The 18,363-nt window shown below is 62.2% G+C and overlaps 2 protein-coding genes across 4 annotated transcripts in view; one reads left to right on the forward strand and one right to left on the reverse strand.

The window, feature by feature from the left end:
• Positions 1–309: 309 nt before the first annotated feature.
• The window catches only part of PC (pyruvate carboxylase), a 102,368-nt gene continuing 84,314 nt past the window's right edge, over positions 310–18,363 (reverse strand). For all 3 annotated transcript variants that reach the window (XM_047071108.1, XM_047071109.1, XM_047071110.1), the window contains exons 10-22: positions 17,450–17,612; positions 15,008–15,190; positions 5,050–5,194; positions 4,601–4,690; positions 4,289–4,510; positions 3,646–3,802; positions 2,901–3,141; positions 2,501–2,750; positions 2,053–2,297; positions 1,787–1,966; positions 1,464–1,712; positions 1,019–1,159; positions 310–936 (exon numbers count right to left, since the gene is read on the reverse strand). In XM_047071108.1, the coding sequence (XP_046927064.1) occupies positions 688–936; positions 1,019–1,159; positions 1,464–1,712; positions 1,787–1,966; positions 2,053–2,297; positions 2,501–2,750; positions 2,901–3,141; positions 3,646–3,802; positions 4,289–4,510; positions 4,601–4,690; positions 5,050–5,194; positions 15,008–15,190; positions 17,450–17,612 (2,515 nt within the window). In that variant the 3' untranslated portion in view covers positions 310–687. The remainder of the gene's footprint in view (positions 937–1,018; positions 1,160–1,463; positions 1,713–1,786; positions 1,967–2,052; positions 2,298–2,500; positions 2,751–2,900; positions 3,142–3,645; positions 3,803–4,288; positions 4,511–4,600; positions 4,691–5,049; positions 5,195–15,007; positions 15,191–17,449; positions 17,613–18,363) is intronic.
• Positions 8,960–11,808, forward strand: LRFN4 (leucine rich repeat and fibronectin type III domain containing 4). Its single transcript, XM_047071111.1, has 2 exons — positions 8,960–10,655; positions 11,247–11,808. Exons 1-2 carry the CDS (start codon positions 9,307–9,309, stop codon positions 11,806–11,808), a joined length of 1,911 nt encoding a protein of 636 aa, XP_046927067.1. The 5' UTR covers positions 8,960–9,306.

Here is an 18,363-nt window from a genome sequence, read left to right on the forward strand (position 1 = left end):
ATTTGTGTCCACAAAATGTGATTGATTCCCTGAGTTAATGGGTGTTAAATGCGTAGAACAACACACCCTTGTCCAAGCTCTCCATGCAACTAGCTAATCCTAATTGGGGTGTATATACCATAGGCACTCTGTAGTGGCTGAAACCAAGGCCACTACTATTCTCCCCTACCCTCCAAGGAGGATACAACCGACCTGCCCCTGCCATGGGGAGTCCCAAGAGGCAACCCTGCCCCTATGCTGAGTAGTGCTGGGGTGGTGGGGTGGTGGTGGGGGGGGGGGGCGGGGGCTGCACAGGACCCAACATGAAGGGCAGGGGAAGCCAGTTTTATTGAGCAAAGTTCTCAGGACTTGGAGCCTAGCTCTTCCCCCAAGAGGTAGGACCCCTAAATTTGCTCCCCTGGGTCTTAGGCCCACCTACACCACCACCTGTAGTCTCCAAGTTGAGGACCCTTATTTGGCAAGAGATGAATATGTGAGCAGCTGTCCAGCAGGGAAAAGACAGATGGCTGGAGGAAGGGAATGTGCCACAGCAGGCAGTGCGTCTCCTGCCACAAGCAGCTGAGGACAGGAGCTCCAGGGCTAGGCCTTTCTGCCCTTGGGCACTGGCTGGCCTGGGCCTGCCCTGGCAGCTCAGTGTCTATTGAAGGCTTGGGGTGGGTATGGCCAGGCTGCCAATCTGGGGCAAGATCACTCAATCTCCAGGATGAGGTCATCGCCCTCCAGTGTCATGTCTGTGGTTACGTGGACCTTGCGGACAGTGCCCTCCATGGGTGAAGTCACTACAGTCTCCATCTTCATGGCGCTGAGCACACACAGGGGCTGGCCCTTGGCCACCTTGCCCCCAGCTGCTACCTTGATGTCTATCACCTTCCCAGGCATGGGCGCCCCGATCTGGCCCTTCACATCCTTCAGAGCCTTGGGGTGGAAGTGCATCTCCTGCAGACAGGACAGAAGGAGGAGTGGTGAGGCACAGGCCCTACCTGTTCCCACCGCCTGGTTGGCCCTAGCAGGGCTATACCTTCATGGCCTGAGTGTCCTTGACCAGAATGGACCGCAGCTGTCCATTGAGCTCAAAGAAGACCTGCCTCTGGCCAGCGCGGTTCAGGTCACTTATAGCCAGGGCTTTGATGTGCAGTGTCTTGCCCCGCTCCAGCTCCACCTGTAGGGAGGGCATGCAGGCTCAGAGCTGGTGAGGCGGGAGGGGGTAGGGCGGGCAATAGAACACACAGGTCTCAGTAGAACAGCCCCCTGACCCTGTCCCAGGCAAGTCCCCCAGCCCTGGGTCTCAGCTCCTCACTTGTAAAGGCCTAACCTCCTGGTTCCTCAAGAGTGCTTTTGGGTACAGCTTGTGAGGCCAAGTGACAGCCAAGCCAAAGCCTGGAGCTCTAGATGTGCTGGTGTCCTTAGGGATGCAGGGGCAGGGGTGCTGGGGTGGGGCGTAGATAGGTGCCAGAGCCACTGACCTCAAACTCCTCTGCAATTTTGGGTCCCTGCAGGAAGAGGCGGGTATTGAGGCTATCCAGGGGGCCAAAAGTAGCTGTGAAGTCCTTGAAGTGTGCAAAGACATCGGGGTATATGGCTGCTGAGAGCACATCCTCTGGTGTCACCTCCTCCCCGTGCCGTTCAATCAGCTCCTTCTCCAGCAACTGCAGATCCAGTGGAGGGAGGGAGGCTCCGGGCCGCCCCTCGACCCTTGGCAGGTCCTTTAGCACCTGGGGAGCAAAGCAGGGTCAGGCCTAACGCCTGTAGCCAACCCCCACCCTCACGCTGTACTGGGCCTTCCTACCTTAGAGCGAAGGGGCTCAGGGAACCCCCCGTGGGGAATGCCAATGTAGCCCTGCAGGAACTCTACCACGGAGCGGGGGAAGGACAGCTCTTCTGCTTGGGCTTCAGCCTCTGCCCGGCTCAGCCCATTCTGCACCATGAACTGGGCCAGGTCCCCCACGATCTTGGAGGACGGTGTCACCTGAGAAGAAAAGCCCCCTGGGTTAGGATGCTTGGTACCTTACAGGAGGTTCAGAGGCAGGGATGAGATCACTGGGCCTAGCTCACCTTGATGAGGTCGCCCAGCATCTGGTTGGCCTCCACGTAGGCCTTCTTGACCTCCTTGAACTTGGAGCCAAGCCCCATGCTGTGTGCCTGGAAGTGCAGGTTGGTGTACTGGCCCCCTGGGATCTCATTCTCATACACATCCGAATTGCCAGACTTCATGGTGGCCGTGCAGTCAAAGGCCGCATACAATCCCCGGGCCCCCTCCCAGTACTCACTGTAGTCAAACACGCGCTCCAGGGGCACCCCTGCAGGGAGGCCAGGAAAATATGCCAGGTTCCCAGGTGCTCCTCCCAGGACCCCAGAGCCACCTCGGGTCCCATCTCAGATGTAGGTGATGGAGGGTAAGGCCAGCAAAGATCATCTGGATTCTAGGACAGGCCAGACTCTACTGGGACTACTACGGGCCATGGCTGTGAGGGAAATGGCCATGGACTCCTGCCATTCCTACCTGTGTCCATGGGAGTCCCTCGGGTGCAGGCCACCAGGGCCCCCATGCTGGGCTGTGAAGTCATCCCAGACATGGAATCAGCTGCCACATCTACCACATCGGCCCCAGCCTGGGCACAGGCCAGCATAGCTGCCACACCTGCCCCTGATGTGTCATGGGTGTGGATGTGCAGCGGGAGGTCAGGGAAGCGGTCCCTGAGGGACCTGACCAGCATGGTGCAGGCCACTGGCTTTAGCAGCCCTGCCATGTCCTGGGGCAAGAAGAGAGACATGGTCGGGTAAGGAGGGGGTGTGACACGTATGTGGTAGGGGATATGAGGGGGACATAGTGGGGGAGAAGGGGAAGCTGGGAGAGGTGGGGAAGGGGCAGGGGGACTCCTGGGACAGGTGGGTCCAGGCACCTTGATGCACAAGATGTGGGTGCCAGCTCGAACCAACTCTTCAGCCAGGCCCATGTAGTACTGCAGTGAGTATTTGGTGCGGCTGGGGTCGGCCACGTCACCCGTGTAGGAGATGGCGGCCTCCACCACACCGCCAGCATTGCCGGCTGCCTCCATGCCCAGTAGCAGATTGGGCATGTAGTTGAGGGAGTCAAAAACCCGGAAGACATCCATGCCGTTCTCTTTGGCCACCTCACAGAACCTGAGTGGGTAGAAGAGCCCAAGGGTCAACCCCATCCCACTCTCCCCTGTACATCCCTCTCTGGCTCTGACCGGGCAGGGAGAGTGGTGAGCCCGTGTGGGGGCACCCCAGTGTGGACAAGGCCTTCTCTGGGGCAGCCTGGGCTGGGCAGGTCCCCTCAGAGGCATCTGGCATGGAGCAGGGCTGTCCTGCCCTAGTCATGTACAGTGCAGCTCAGTCTGCCCAGAAGAATCAGGGATTCTTTGCAAGAGTGGTGGTCTGAGGGAGAAGGAACACTGGACAAGGAGTCCTGAGGCTTCTGCTGCCCCATGAGCTAGAAGTTCTTCAGTTCTCCAACTAGAATTCTGCACTTCATGAAATTTCCAGATAGCAGCTCTCGCTGGATACAGCTACTGAGAGACTTAAGTGTCAAGCTCTCTGTGGGAAAGCGCAGGCCATTGCAGTGTGGCCTGGCACCCACTGGACCATGCTGTGCAGCGTCTGCCCACCCAACCCCAGGCTCACTTGAAGACCACATTGTCGGGGTAGTTGGTGTAGCCCACGGCGTTGGCCCCCCGCAGCAGCATCTGGAACGGGATGTTGGGGATGAGCTCTCGGAGCTCCTGCAGCCGCCGCCAGGGGCACTCATACAGGAAGCGCATGGCAACATCAAACGTGGCTCCTGCACGGGGACCAAGAGGCCCAGGTCAGCCCCTCACTTCCCCGGGCCCCCGCCACACCCTGCAGCTCTGCAGCCTGAGCCTCTAACCCGGACACCCTCGCACTCATCTCCAGGATCCTTCACATTCCTGTTCCAACCCCTGGAGACTTCCCTCTGCTGAGGGTAGCTCAGGATCAGTGTCCTCTTGCCCCCTTTCACAGGGTACCACCCTGCCACCAGTTCTCCATGCTAGAACAGGCTCGTGGCTCCTCTCTGACCCTGAGCTACTGGGATCTCAGCTATGCAATCTCATGCCCAGCAACCAGGCCTGCCCAAAGTGGGCACGAGTCACTGCTGAACAAATGGAACACCATGCCTTGTTCGCTTCTCACTAGTTTCCTCAATGTTAACATTTTAGCTTCTCCTCGAGTGGCCAGTGGTGGGGCCACACTGGATACCCAATTCCTTCCAGGCGCAGTCCCACATTCCAGCCCTCCTCCAGCCTACCTCCCCAGTTCTCTATGCTGAAGAGTTTGCTCAAGTTGTGAGCAACATAGGGAGCAATCTTTTTGAGATCGTGGGTTCGCACACGAGTGGCCAGCAGTGACTGGTGGGCATCCCGGAAGGTCGTGTCCATCAGCAGCAGCCCCTGGTGGTTCCGCACAGCTCGAGCGAAGCCCTCGGGCCCCTCCCGCAGCAGGATGTCTCTGAAACCAGCTGGGGGTGGGCCTAGGGCAGACCTGGGCATTAGCACCCATCCCTTCAGGCAGCAGCCTCCTCTTTGCCTCCCCCACAAGTTGGTAGAACGAGCTCACCTACCTATGGGCACTGCAGGGACAATGGGGTCTGTGGGGCTGGGACTGGCCTTGACGGGGATCGGGGTGGTTGGGCCGTTCACCATGACATGACCTAGGGAGAGAGTGGGAAGTGGGGTCAGGACAGGCTGGGGAAGAGTCTTGAGTTGAGGGCAGGAGTAACATTTAGATGGGCCTGGGGATGAGAGGTTCCTCCAGGATCCCAAGTCCTCTAGTTGACCCCTGCCCTCTCCAAAGCCAAGGCCTCCTGGGTCCAGGCAGTGGGAACCTACTAAGGGCTGCATGGGTGGAGAAGGGGGCATCCCTGTGATCAGGAGCAAGGAGGGTGAGCAAGGTGGGAGGGTGCAGGACCAGAATGAGGACAGGGACAGGGCATGCTAGGAAGCTCTTCTAGGCAGGGGGCCAGGAGCGAGGCATTTGAGAGAGGAGAGAAGGGCAGTCTTGGGGCCAGACCGAGGTAGTGCAGCAGCTTCTGGGCCCGGTTCTGTGCAGGCCGCAGCTGGAATAGCTCCGGGTTCTCATCGATGAACTGGGTGTCCACGGTGCCGGCCAGGAACTGCTGGTTGTTGAGCACATTCTGCAGGAAGGGGATGTTGGTCTGCAGAATAGAGGTGGGTGGGAGGGCATCACCATGGAGCACGGAGGGGGAAAGGAGAGGCTGAAGGCGCCACCCTGGGCCAGCACAGCTCTCCAAGTTCCCCAGAATACCATGCTGAAGTCTGAGGACTCATCCCTCTGGAATGACATTTCCCCATCTCACCAGCCCTCTATTCTGGCAGAGTCCCTTAAGCTGTTAGGGGGATGAGCCCACTTCCTCCCCCCTTGCTCACCCCAGAGCATGTGCTGAACCACCTCCTCCTTCATCAGGGATCTGGAAATAAGCACCTTCCCACCACACACTCTAGAAAACGGGTCAGGCCTTTCTCATAGCACCATGACATATTATGCAGCCATGCTTCTTGAAACATGTCCCTACCTTTACCAGCCCCTCCTCTACCACCCCAACAGCTACACTTTGGTATCCTCACTGAGGGCCATCCTTGTGGCTAACTCCCATGGGCCCTTTCCCACCCTTCGCTTGCTAACAGCTCCCACCTGGACATTCTTGCCCTGGGCTTCCAAGACCTCTTGCTCTCCTTCTCCTCCCCGGTCCCCACTGGGGGCTCCTCTCACCCCTGCAGGATGGAGTTCTCAGAGCTGTCACTGGGCCTCTTCTCATACAGGACACTCCCTGGGTGGCCTCATCCTGGGCTTCCAGCTCCAGAGCCAAGACCCTAAAGCGGAAATCCCTCCTGGGCACCTCTCCTTGTGTGGCCCTCACACAAGCTCATCAAGTCCAAAGTCGGCTTCCCTCACCCAGTCCTCCTCTGCCTTCTGCTGCACGCCTCACTGTGCACCCAGTTACAAAAACCTGCACTCCGTCACCCTCAACACCCACCCCTGTGTCACCAGGTCAAGAGAGACAGCTCTACCATGGCCATCTCTAGACTCTGTGACCCCTGGTCTCCAGGCCACGCCTTCTGCCAGGTTTCCAAGTCCTGGCTACCTCCAGCCACACCAAACTTGCCTTGTGCTCTCATGCCTCCACCCCTTTACACCTGCCCGGTAAGCTCTTCCTGGAAGTCTGAACTTGACAGCCTTCGTCTGTACCTCCCGCCCTCACAACAGAGCTGGACCCTCCCCTTTATAGTAGGCTTCTGTGGGATCGGCTGTCGGAAAACACCTCTCTTGTCCTCAGCTTTTACTTGTCTCCATTCTTCATACGCCTGGGACCATTTTGAGGGCAGGGGTGCTGAGGTATATGTCCACATGCTTTGTGCACAAGGGCCCTCATTTCTGCTCATTAAACTGCTGGGGGACAACATGAAGCTGGAGCTGGGCAAGTCCAACCTAGGGGCCACCTGGGGCCTAGGAGCCAGCACTGAGAGATGTCCCAGGACTGCCAGCCCATGGGTGGAATCCCAGTGTCCACGTGCCTGTGCCCACATGGCTGTCACTTCAGATAAAGCATCTCTGTGTCACCCATTCATGACCTCTGTTGGCAACTTCAGTGGGGACTCCAGGCCCAGCATGGGTTGCTGGGCCCTGTTGCTACTCTTGAGAAATTCTGCCTATCCGACCTAGCATTCCTATCACCTGGAGCCTCAGGTGGGAAGGGTGCCTCCCCCACAGGAATTGCAGAGCAGGACCCAGCCAACATTGCCTTGGGCCTGTCTCATGTGACAGATCTATCAGTCTGTCTGAGGCTAGTCCCTGTCTCTCCTAAAGGAATGGGGACATTTCAACTGGACCAAAGCACGGCATTTGAGAAGATAAAAACGATTAAATCATCTAAAGAACCTAGAACCACATAGGGGTGGGAGGGATCCTCAGAGACCTACCCTGTTCCACCTTACACTTCCCATTTGCAGGCCCCTCCTCCTTTTAATTTTGGGAGAGACGTCATGTGACCCCCTATGCTGTGAGCTCCATGGGGGCAGGAACTAGGCCCATCTGGTTCCTGATGCACCCCGGCTCCCAGCACAGAGTGGCTTGTGACGGATGCCAGTATGCTTGTACACTTAAGAAGGAATGAAAACATTTTTGAAGGGGAAAAGAGGAACATAAATACCAATGCTACAGAGCATCAGTTGACCTGGGCTAGAATCCAGTGCCTTCCTTTTACAAGTGCAGTAGCTGAGGCCCTGGGAGTGGCGACATGTAGGAGGGGCTTCCAGTTACCAGGTGGCTACACACCCCACAGGCTACATCCTTTCTCCTGTCAGCCCCATGAGGTACAGAAGTACATGCAATTAATACCCCCTTGGCCTAGATGAGTAGTGTGCCAGTGGTTACAATAACTTGCCCAAGGTTACCTACTTTACCAGGCAGAATCAGAATTCCGTGTTTCCGGGGGGGGGGGGGGGAGGGATGGTGGCTGCCACCCCCTGGGGAACCATGTCTGGAGACAAGGGAAAGGGATAGGAGTGGGGGGTGCCCGGGTAGCCGGAGGACTAGGAGATACGTGGAGGAAGTGGCGACTTGCCTGGTTTCCCGAAGGACCAGAGTGCCCAGCCTGGTTCGAGCACTCAGGGCTCCCACTCAAGCCGCGGCTATGGGTGGCAGGAAGCCGGAAACTCTCCCCCACCGGGAGCCCTTCCTCAGCTGGGACGAACTCACCGTGGGCCGCTCTCCCAGGAAAACGGCCCGGCAGGGGCAGAAGGGGGAAGGAGGGGCTGCCGGCTCGGCGAGGACCACTGACGCACAGCTTCAAACAGCGTGCCACCGCCGGCCTGCTGGGAAACGGCGCAGCGCAGACCAATCGGGCCGGAGGCGGAGACCGGTTGGCTCCCGAGCATGCCGGGCGGGGCGCAGAGCCCAGGAAAGGGAGGGAGGGGCGGGGCACGGCGCCAGCCGGGAGGCCGAGCCCTCTCCGCCCCACCCCGCGGCAGGCCTGCCGGGGGTGTCGCCCCAGCCCCTCACCCCCACTCCCGGCCCCGTGCCTGTTGGGGACCCTCCACGTGACTCGGTGATGCAGAACGGTTGTGACCTTCAGCGTGTGTCTGTGAGGGTCCCAACAACAGTGCGGCTTTGCGCCCGGCCCTGCCTGTGGGTGCGGGGACGTGTGGGTGTGTGGGCATGTGTGGGTGTGTTGGGGAGGGTGCCCAGCGACATGTGACAAAGGCTCCCGTCTCCGGGAGATGGTGAAGGGGCCCGCGAGCTGGCGCTTTGTCTGGCTGCCTGCAGAGTGACGGTTCGCGCAGCGGCGGCGGGCGCCCGTGCGGTGCAGGATGCCGGGGCGCCAGGGTGGCCGGGGGCGCGCGCGCCCGTGCCAGGGTGAGTCCGCTGCGGCAGCGCCGGGGGACTGCGCGGCGGGCCCGCGCCGGCCCGGGCCTCGGGCGTGACCGGGAGCCACCCGTGGGCGCTGCAGTGGCCGCGTGTCCCCGTGACCTCGGGAGCCAGCCGGCCCGGGTGGATCCCCGTGCGCCCCTCCCCGTCCGCCCTCCACGTGCGTGTCCGCGGAGCGCGCGCTCGCCGGCGCGCACCCGCCTGCCTGTCTTCGCCGCCGCCGCCGCCGCCGCCGCCGCCGCCGGGAGCCGCCGGGAAAAGGTGCCGGGAACCGAGTGAGCCGGGGCCGCGGGCCCGAGCGCCATGGGCTGGAGGGCGCGCGGCGGGCGGCCGGTCAGCCCCTGGCCTCGCCCCCGCGGGAGAGCCGCCTGGAGTCGGCGGGGGCTGGCCAGGCCCACGGGGAGGCCGGCCCGCTCCCCCTGAGCTACAGACACCAGGTGAGGGGGGCTGCGGGGCACAACAGCAGTGGCTGGCCAGGGAGGGGCGCGGGGCCAAGGGAGGGGCTTGGGGGGGGGTGTCTTCCCTGGAGGGGGAGGGATGGTGCGGAGGGAGGGGGCTGGCGATTCCTGGAGACGCCAGAGAAAGGAAGTTCCGGGACCCTCCCTGCTCTAGTGCCCACCTCCGCTTCCTGCCTCATGCTGCACCTCATCCCCAAGGCCAGGACCCCCCTACCTGGTTGGGAAATGTGACCTTTGTTGTGGGGGGCCTGGCAGGCCCCAGCCTTCTTTCATCCCTGGGGGGCCCTGTGGGCCTCTGACCCTGATCCCCACCCAGATCAGGCTCCAGAAGCTGGCCCTGGGGACCGGGCCCCGGGGCACAGTGGGCACCTGCACCAGCCCCACCTGTGCCTGGGCTGTGGCCCTTCCCTACAGGGCGCTCACCATGGCCCCGCCACTCCTGCTGCTGCTGCTGGCCAGTGGAGCGGCCGCCTGCCCACTGCCCTGTGTCTGCCAGAACCTGTCCGAATCACTCAGCACCCTCTGTGCCCACCGAGGCCTGCTGTTCGTGCCACCCAACGTGGACCGCCGCACCGTGGAGCTGCGGCTGGCTGACAACTTCATCCAGGCCTTGGGGCCACCGGACTTCCGGAACATGACAGGGCTGGTGGACCTGACGCTTTCCCGGAATGCCATCACCCGCATTGGGGCCCGCGCTTTTGGGGACCTGGAGAGCCTACGTTCCCTGCATCTGGACGGGAACAGGTTGGTTGAGCTGGGCACCGGCAGCCTGCGGGGCCCCGTCAACCTGCAGCACCTCATCCTCAGTGGCAACCAGCTGGGCCGAATCTCGCCCGGGGCCTTCGACGACTTCCTGGACAGCCTGGAGGACCTCGACTTGTCCTACAACAACCTGCGGCAGGTGCCCTGGGCCGGCATCGGTGCCATGCCTGCCCTGCACACGCTCAACCTGGACCACAACCTCATCGACGCACTGCCCCCGGGCGCCTTCGCCCAGCTCAGCCAGCTCTCCCGTCTCGACCTCACCTCCAACCGCCTGGCCACGCTGGCACCAGACCCGCTCTTTTCCCGGGGGCGCGACGCGGAGGCCTCACCCGCCCCCCTGGTGCTGAGCTTCAGCGGGAACCCCCTGCACTGCAACTGCGAGCTGCTGTGGCTGCGGAGGCTGGCCCGGCCCGACGACCTGGAGACGTGCGCCTCCCCTCCAGGCCTGGCCGGCCGCTACTTCTGGGCAGTGCCCGAGGGCGAGTTCTCCTGCGAACCGCCCCTCATCGCCCGCCACACACAGCGCCTCTGGGTGCTGGAGGGCCAGCGGGCCACTCTGAGATGCCGGGCCCTCGGTGACCCTGTGCCCACCATGCACTGGGTCGGCCCTGATGACCGCCTGGTTGGCAACTCCTCCCGAGCCCGGGCTTTCCCCAACGGGACCCTGGAGATCGGGGTGACGGGCTCTGGGGACGCAGGGGGCTACACCTGCATTGCCACCAACCCTGCCGGGGAGGCCACAGCCCGTGTGGAGCTACGGGTGCTGGCCTTGCCCCACGGTGGGAACGGCAGTGCTGAGGGGGGCCGCCCAGGGCCCTCGGACATTGCCGCCTCGGCCCGCACTGCTGCCGAGGGCGAGGGGACACTGGAGTCTGAGCCAGCTGTGCAGGTGACAGAGGTGACTGCAACCTCAGGGCTGGTGAGCTGGGGGCCAGGGCGGCCAGCCGACCCTGTGTGGATGTTCCAAATCCAGTATAACAGCAGTGAAGATGAGACCCTCATCTACCGGTGAGGATGCGCTTTGCTGCCCACAGCACCAGCTTGGCTCCCAGCTGCCCTCTGAGCCCCTCTCCACCCCTCCAGCACTCACCAGCTTTCACACACCCCTCCTAAGCTTCTGGGGGGGGGGGGGGGACGGGGGGAGGGATGCAGAGGGAGGGGAGGGGCAGGCACCAGGGAGAGGGGGAGTGCCCCAAGAGAAGTCTCTCGGTGTGGCTGAGCGAGTACAGGCTTCCCGGGGTTTGGTCTCTGTTCAAGCACACAAGCCTGGGCTGCACATGTGTTATTTCGGGCTCTGGCGATGTGATTCTCCACCACCTCCTTGCCTTGCCCTGGGCTTGTGCATCAGCACACACGCCTGTCTGTCCCCTTGCACTGTCCCCAATTGCAAAAATGCATGCCTGTCTTGGTTTCTCTGCCTTCTTCAGTAAACAAACAAGGCCCATGTGGTCCTAGGGGAGGGGAGTGTTCAGAGCTGGGACTCAGGAGCATGCAGTGCGGGTGGGTGGCGGGTGGTGAAGGGGCCTTTGAGGCCGTGTGGGGCTGGGGGCTGGGGTCAGAGCCTGGACCTGGGCTCTGACCACCCACCCTTGCCCATAGGATTGTCCCGGCCTCCAGCCACCACTTCCTGCTGAAGCACCTAGTCCCTGGTGCCGACTATGACCTCTGCCTGCTGGCCCTGTCACCTGCCGCTGGGCCTTCCGACCTCACAGCCACCCGGCTGCTGGGCTGTGCCCGTTTCTCCACGCTACCGGCTGCGCCCCTGTGCCACGCCCTGCAGGCCCACGTGCTGGGCGGGACCCTGACCGTGGCCGTGGGGGGTGTGCTGGTGGCTGCCTTACTGGTCTTCACCGTGGCCTTGCTGGTTCGGGGCCGGGGGGCCGGGAACGGCCGCCTCCCCCTCAAGCTTAGCCACGTCCAATCCCAGACCAATGGAGGCCCCAGCCCCACGCCCAAGGCCCACCCGCCGCGGAGCCCACCGCCTCGGCCCCAGCGCAGCTGCTCCCTGGACCTGGGGGATGCCGGCGGGTGCTACGGTTACGCCAGGCGCCTCGGAGGAGCCTGGGCCCGACGGAGCCACTCTGTGCATGGGGGGCTGCTCGGGGCAGGGTGCCGGGGGGTGGGGGGCAGCACGGAGCAGCTGGAAGAGAGTGTGGTGTGATGGGAAGGGAGTCGGCCCGGGGCGGGCTGGGGAAGGGGCAGAGGGTGTGGGGCGGGCAGCTGCCGGGCCTGGTTGGGTCGGCACTGCCTGGGAGTCCCTCCTGATTTTACCCTTGGTACCTCAGGCCTCCTCTGTGCTTGGCCAGGCAGGGGGCCCTTTCCCTGGTTTTGGCCTCCAGACCTGCGTTCCACTGACAGGTGCTCACAGCCACCAAAGCAGGGGCTGCACCAACCAAGCAGGAGTCTTGTTTTTCTTTATAATAAAATTGTTGGGTACACCTCAGAGCTAGCCTTGTCTTGTCCTGCTAGGCTCCTGAGGGGAGGGGGAACGTGTGGGCCAGCAGAGGCACACGGACACAACAGGGTCAGGCCTGGGGCTGCCAGCCCCGCGGAGGCGGCCCAAACGGCCCGAGCCTCATCCGCCTGATAGCGGAGTGCTGGGATGTGGTGCCTCCTGTCCCAGCCTCCTGTCCCAGCCTCTAGACAGCTGGTGGGTGGGGGACTATGCCTGAGCCCTCTGCGCCCTGTTCTTCTATCTGTAAGGGCAGAACGCTCCTCCCTGGCAGGACGCGGACAAGACGTGACATCCTCATGGAGGCACGGATGTCACAATACCCAGTGGCAACAGGGGCCCCGGGGGACATGGCACAGCCTTTCAGGGCAAAGAGACCTGAACTGGCAACATTCTTAACTCTGTAAGAAAGTCCCCCGTGGCTCCTGTCAGTGACAGCCTTATTCACCATCTCCCTGGGCAGCTTCTGGATTTGTAAAATGTCATCCCAGAGGGACTAGAAAAGCCTTGGAATTCCACTGCCCTGCTATCAGCCCAAGACCTTCTGGAAGGTGCTGTCAGGGCTATGGGCCCTGAGCTCTCAGCTGCTCCCCCGTGGCTTTGCTCTGGGCTTGTCCGGAAAGACTGAGTCAAACCCTCACTGGACACTGGAGGGGCAAACACCAAGGGGTGCCTACACCCACAGGGCCACTGCCCTGCTTCTATGCCCCACTCCAAGAAGCCACAGTCCCGGGCTGGGGGGGCACGTCCTGCTCTGCCTCCTCTCTGCCCGAGATCCCTGCCAGCCTCTGAACAATCATGGCTCCCAGTCATAGCTGGGAGGGATCTGTGCTCCAAGTACTTGCAGATATGTGGTTCTTCACCCTGCACGGGGCACACCCAAATGCTTCGAGAGCACGCAGGTGCCTGGGCCCCACTGTGGAGGGTGGGCACAGGCACCCCAGGGCCTGTGATGGTGCCTGGGCTATGGCAGCCACGGTCCACACACCAAGGGGCGCACGAGCGTCTCTGTGTGCGGCCCGCCGTGGTTCTAGTGGGCACCTGGGGAGAACCGGCACAAGAAGATGTGTGTGCACACGTGTGCTGGCCAAGCTCACACACTTGTGGGTTTGCACAGTGTTGACACACACGTGTGCCTGCCCTCCCAGCCCCAGAACACATACCTGGATGTGGCCGGGGAGAGACCCCGGTTTAAATAAAGGAAACAGAAGAACGGGAGAGCCTGAGCCCTCCTGGGGGCCGTGGAGAGAAGGCAGGGATGACACAGGGCTGAAGGGCCCGTGGCAGAGGGACAAGGAGCGCAGAGCTGCAAGGTGGCAGGTGCAGGGTTAACGGGAGGCTTTAGACGTGCCAGGGTGTGCATTTGGGGAGGACCCTGCGGCCCCAAGGAACGAGAAACACGTGTCCCACAGCCGGCCTTCCCACCTTCCTCGCTGGGAGCCCCCTGGCCCTGGTCTCCCTCGTCCAGGGAGCTCCGAGGCAGCAGGTACTCGTGAACCTGCCAGGCTGTGGGACAGGTGGAGGGTCCCATGGCCCAAGGGCCAGTCAGGGTGACCAGTAAGGACAACACAGAGCAACATGGGCAGGCAGGCGAAGGGTGGCGCAGCCGGGCCCCACACTAGGGTCATGGTGTGGTCATGCTGGCCACCCAGCCCCAAAAGCAGCCCCAGGACGCCATGTTGGGAAAACCAAGACCCCTCAGAAGCAGCTTGAACACATGACGTCACAACGCATCTCTGTACGTGTGCAGGAAACCACCCCCAGACCAGGAGCCCCGAGGCTTCCCATAGACCCCCAACAAGGCCATTCCCTCTGAGGTGGGCCGAGGGCCCGAGGGGAAACAGCTGACCAAGTCTCCCTTCCTCCCTCTTCCCCTCCCAGGAGCTTTCTCGAAAGGCTACCGCACCCGCCGGGGCCGCTGCCACAGCTGAGAGGGCTGTCGCAGGGCACCAAGAGAGGACAGGGCTGCCTACGTGGCCTGACACTGCCAGCGGAGCCCGGAGCCCAGGCGGTCCCGGCGGCAGCCAAGAGGAGAAGGCGACCCGGGGGGGCCGCCAGCCAGGGCCCCAGCATGTCCCCCCCGCCCGCCACCACCACCGTGCACGGCAAGCCAGGGAGGGCGTCCTCTGCACGGGCGCCTCCCTCGGGAGTCCCAGGAGCCGCACCGGGCGGCACGATCCACTGAGGGCAGAGCCTTTCTTCCCACGGTGTCTACTGGCAGCATCTGCCCGGGGGGTGCCCACGGACATGTCAGCAGCGCTGGCCTCAAGGACAAGACGGCACGTGGCTGTGATTTCATCTCTAGCCACAGACACAGGTAACCAAGAGGCCAACGAGCATTTCGGGTCCTTGCCTGGCACCTGCGCTATGAGCCCCCTGCAGCGGAGGAACCCTGGTCTCCCTCTGCCCCCTGCTCGTGCCTCCCGCTGCAGTCTCCCTTTCCCGGCCGTCCCTACTAAAGCACCCGACACGACGCATGTGCCAGGCAAGGGGAAGAGGGGAGTGAGGGCAGACGGGGGTCTCACTTTATGCAAAGTGACCTCATCCACACAGGCTTGTGCTGTCACCCAGGGCTATCCTGGGATTGAGAATTACCTGGAAAGCTCGTTCAAAACACAGGCTCTGAGGCCCCCACCTAAACCTGTGGGATCAGAATTTCCAGAAGGGAGGCCTGTAATTTGTGGATGGAACACACGCTCCAAGGGATCTCACCTAAGAGGGGCAGGAAGGAGTGTGGGGCTCCCCAGAGCAAGACTCTCACCTGTGGCCAAGGGCCAGTGCCCCCCTAAGCATCTGAGAAACCTGGTGCCCAGGCCCACTCCCAGCAATGGTAGAGCAGCCGGGAGAGTCCACGTGCGGCCAAGGACTGTGAGCGACCAGAAGGCAGGCAGGGCCCACAGCCTCTCACCTTTACACCTCGGACTCGGAACTCAGCAAGGGCTCTGCTCATCTTGGTGGCAGCCGTGGGGTGGTCTTTGCCGTGGGCAATGACTTTGACCAGCAGGGAATCATAATGCGGGGAGATGACAGCTCCTTGGAAGGCAGATGCATTATCGAGGCGGATGCCCATGCCCTCTCCGCTCCGGAACACCTGCGGGCAGATGTCAGGACCTGGGTCGGAAGGGGGAGTCGAGATGTGGCCCCCAGCCCAGGCTGGACAAGCATGGGTGTGGCAGGGCACTGGGACTGGTACCAGAGCACCGCGGGTTAGCCCCAACTCTGGCTTGCGAAGTTCTGCCTCACTCCCGCCAGCAAACCCAGGGGCATACCGACTTCTCTGGGTGCCACAGCCATGGCCTCCTTCTCCCTGAGAGGAGCTGGCAGGGGAAGGGGCAGGAGAGGGTAGGGGGCCGCATGTGCAGTGCTCAGGGGCTGACGCAGAGCCTAGCAGGGCGCAGAGAGGGGCCCCGGGCAGGCAGGGGCCAGATCCCATCGACCTTCCACCTGCCTGCCTGACAAACCCTCGTGCCTTGCAGATTCATCCCACAGGCGTTTGCACCCACTATGTGCCAGGCACCGGGGCGAACAGCTCAAAGAGAGTCCCTGCTCACAGGGGGCTCCCAGCTTGCTGGGCGAGGGAACGGACAAACAAGGAAATACAGACTGTTGACCGGGACGCTGTAGGACAAGAGCCCAGGGACAGAGAGAAGGCAGGCCAAGGGGTTTTTGTTTTAACATATACAGTAAAGTGATGGAGAAGGCCTCAGTGCCCCCCCCGACTCCCGTCAGTTTCTCTTCCTTCCAAAAGGGGAGAATGGGAGGGAGAGGGAGAGGGAGAGGCGGCAGAGGACCGGGCAGGCAGACAGGAAATACTCGGAGAAAGGACTGTACGTGAGTTTGCAGGAAAGCTGGTGCGGGCTTGCGTGCCCAGACAGGAAAGCAGGGCAGAGAAGGACGGGTCACAGAGGCAGACTTGTGGACGGGGGATGGAGGTTTCAAGTCAACAGACGGAGACAGGGTCCTGGGGGGACAGAGGTTCAGGGTGTCTGGGGTAACCAGTGCACACAAGCACATCCGTGATGGGGACAGGGAGGAGTTTCTGCAGGGAGAGTGGACACCTGGGACAGGGGACCCCATGAGCACGGGTGAGGAAGGAGTGGGAGGGACAGCCCAGGGGGCTTGGGACACCCATTGCACCATGCTTCCGCTTCTAAGGGACACAGGCCTGTGTTCGATAAAAAGGAACTTAATAAAATATTTAAGGGTGAACACTCAGCTGTGAGCAGGAACCGTCAGCTAAAAATATTCTGTGGTGAACCAGCCTCAGAGGAGTCAGGCCTCGGAGGGGGAGGGGGAGGCAGCGGCGTGTCACAGGGCTGCCCCTTCCCCACTGAGGGCAGGCAGTCGGGGGCCCGCCCGCTGGGCGGCACTCCAGCCTCAGGGCTCGCCCCCACCTATGGCTTGGATTGCTCCAGAAATGGGACTCCAGTGGCAGTTCCCTGCCTCAACCCTACCAACACCACAACTTTCCAAGTCCAGAGAGCTCCTTCCCTCCCCACATCGCTGCTTTCTCAGAAGCCCAGGACCCATCTCAAAATCATCCTGGCCTTCTCCCTGGATCCCGGAGCAGAACCTGGCCTCCCGCACATGTCCTGCTTTCTCGGAGGCTCAGACCAGACGGGGAGGCAGCAGACCAGCAGAGCTGGTGGCAGCGCTGCTGACACGCAGGTTCCAGAAGTATCCTTAGGCAGTGTGAGATAGAGGGCCAGGGAACAGGTGCCCAGCAGGTCAGAGGGCTCCTGCCCCAAGCAGGCCCAGAGGTTGGGAGTGGGGGCGGGGTGGCGGGAGGGAGGGCTGTCTGTGCTGAGAAAAGAGAGGAGGTGCAGGAGATATTCCCGCGGGCGGAGGCACGGCAGGGCCCCCCTCGTCCGCCCACCCAGTCCCTGGCAGCCCCGAGCGAGCCTGCCTCCTCCTTGCCCTGCACCATCTCCCGGCTCCCTCACTCAGCCTTAACGGGCCCCTTGCTCAGCTGGTCCCCACCACTGGGACATCTGGGCCCTGATCCTTTGCGGTGACCCCTGGGTCCTGCCCTGCCAATCACACTCCCTCAGACTGAAGTCCGGACAGAGGCCACCACTCTGTCTCTGGGCTCTTTTAAGAAGCCAAAGTCAAGGGCCTGGGCTTTGTTTCTGGGGACCCTACCTTTGGCCTCCTCACTCACTGGCTCCTTAGTCTGCACTCATGACAGTCCCCGCTGCCCCCAGAATGCTCTCCCTGACTCTTGGACAGCACCTGGTTCCCCTGTGCCCTAAGCCAACCCAAGTGGGGGTCTTCCCTCCTGGCCAGGCCCACAGGAGGGTCTTCTCGTCCGGACTGAGACCAGGCTGTGCTCCATCAGGCGCTGGCGTACCTCGATGCGGCCAGTGTCTGGCTGGAAGCTGCGCGCGGGGTCCTCGGTGGTGACCCGGCACTGAATGGCACAGCCGTTGATACGGATGTTCTCCTGCCGCAGGCCCAGGTCGGGCAGGCTCCGGCCCTCGGCCACGTGGATCTGGGCATGGACCAGGTCCACACTGCAGGGGGGCAGGGAGGAGGGGAGCGTGAGGCAGGGGATGGACGGGGCGGGGGGGTGGTGCCCACAGCCAGGCCGGTCTCGCCCCACCCCTCCCTGTCCCACCCCTTCACCAGCTGGGGCAGTCAGTTCCTCCCAACCAGACCAGCAGCCGCGGCCCACTGCCCACCGCCCTCTGCCCACCGGCGGCCCTGTGCAGTCTGAGCAAGGAGAAGGTGGCAGCTAGAGAGGGGCCAATGGAAAGATTTGCATGTGCCTGCTCTTGTACTCCCACCAAACAACCCCTCCCCACCCTCGGCCCTTTTTCCCTGGGGTCTCTCTGTCCTCCTGCCTTCCCCCAAACCCTCCCCGGTTCAAGCTGGATTTGAAGCCTCGGACGCTGCACCCAGAGCGGCATGTGCTACACCGTGGCGAAGGTGGGGGGCAGTTTGCGAGGGAACAGGGTTGTGAGGGCCAGGCTTGCCGAAGCTGTTGGGAGAGTCCGCGTGGGCAGGTGGGCGGGTGGGCAGGTGCCGGGGAGAGGACACCGCCCTTCCAGGACCAGGGTCGCAGCTGGGCTTAGCTCCAGACCCCGCCCTGAAGGAGACGTTAGTGTACAAAACTCTCCAAATGTGCATGATTTTATAAGCTCAGCCTCACTGACTGCCATGCTCCTAAGGACAGCAACAAATCCAAGAGGAACAGCTGTTTAAAAAAAAAAAAAAAAAAAAAAACTCAAGGTTTTAAATTTATTGTCACTGAAGCTTGTGGTA

The sequence above is a fragment of the Lynx rufus genome, unplaced genomic scaffold (genome assembly GCF_022079265.1).
Source record: "Lynx rufus isolate CCGP_SWC_20201006 ecotype Redwood Valley unplaced genomic scaffold, mLynRuf1.p SCAF_9, whole genome shotgun sequence".
NCBI classification, from domain to species: domain Eukaryota; kingdom Metazoa; phylum Chordata; class Mammalia; order Carnivora; family Felidae; genus Lynx; species Lynx rufus.

Excerpts from the sequence above, each read along its gene's own strand:
- LRFN4 (XM_047071111.1), top strand. The coding sequence starts at position 9,307 with ATGGCCCCGCCACTCCTGCTGCTGCTGCTGGCCAGTGGAGCGGCCGCC. Across the intron at positions 10,656-11,246 it reads GATGAGACCCTCATCTACCG|GATTGTCCCGGCCTCCAGCC; the intron begins GTGAGGATGCGC and ends CCTTGCCCATAG.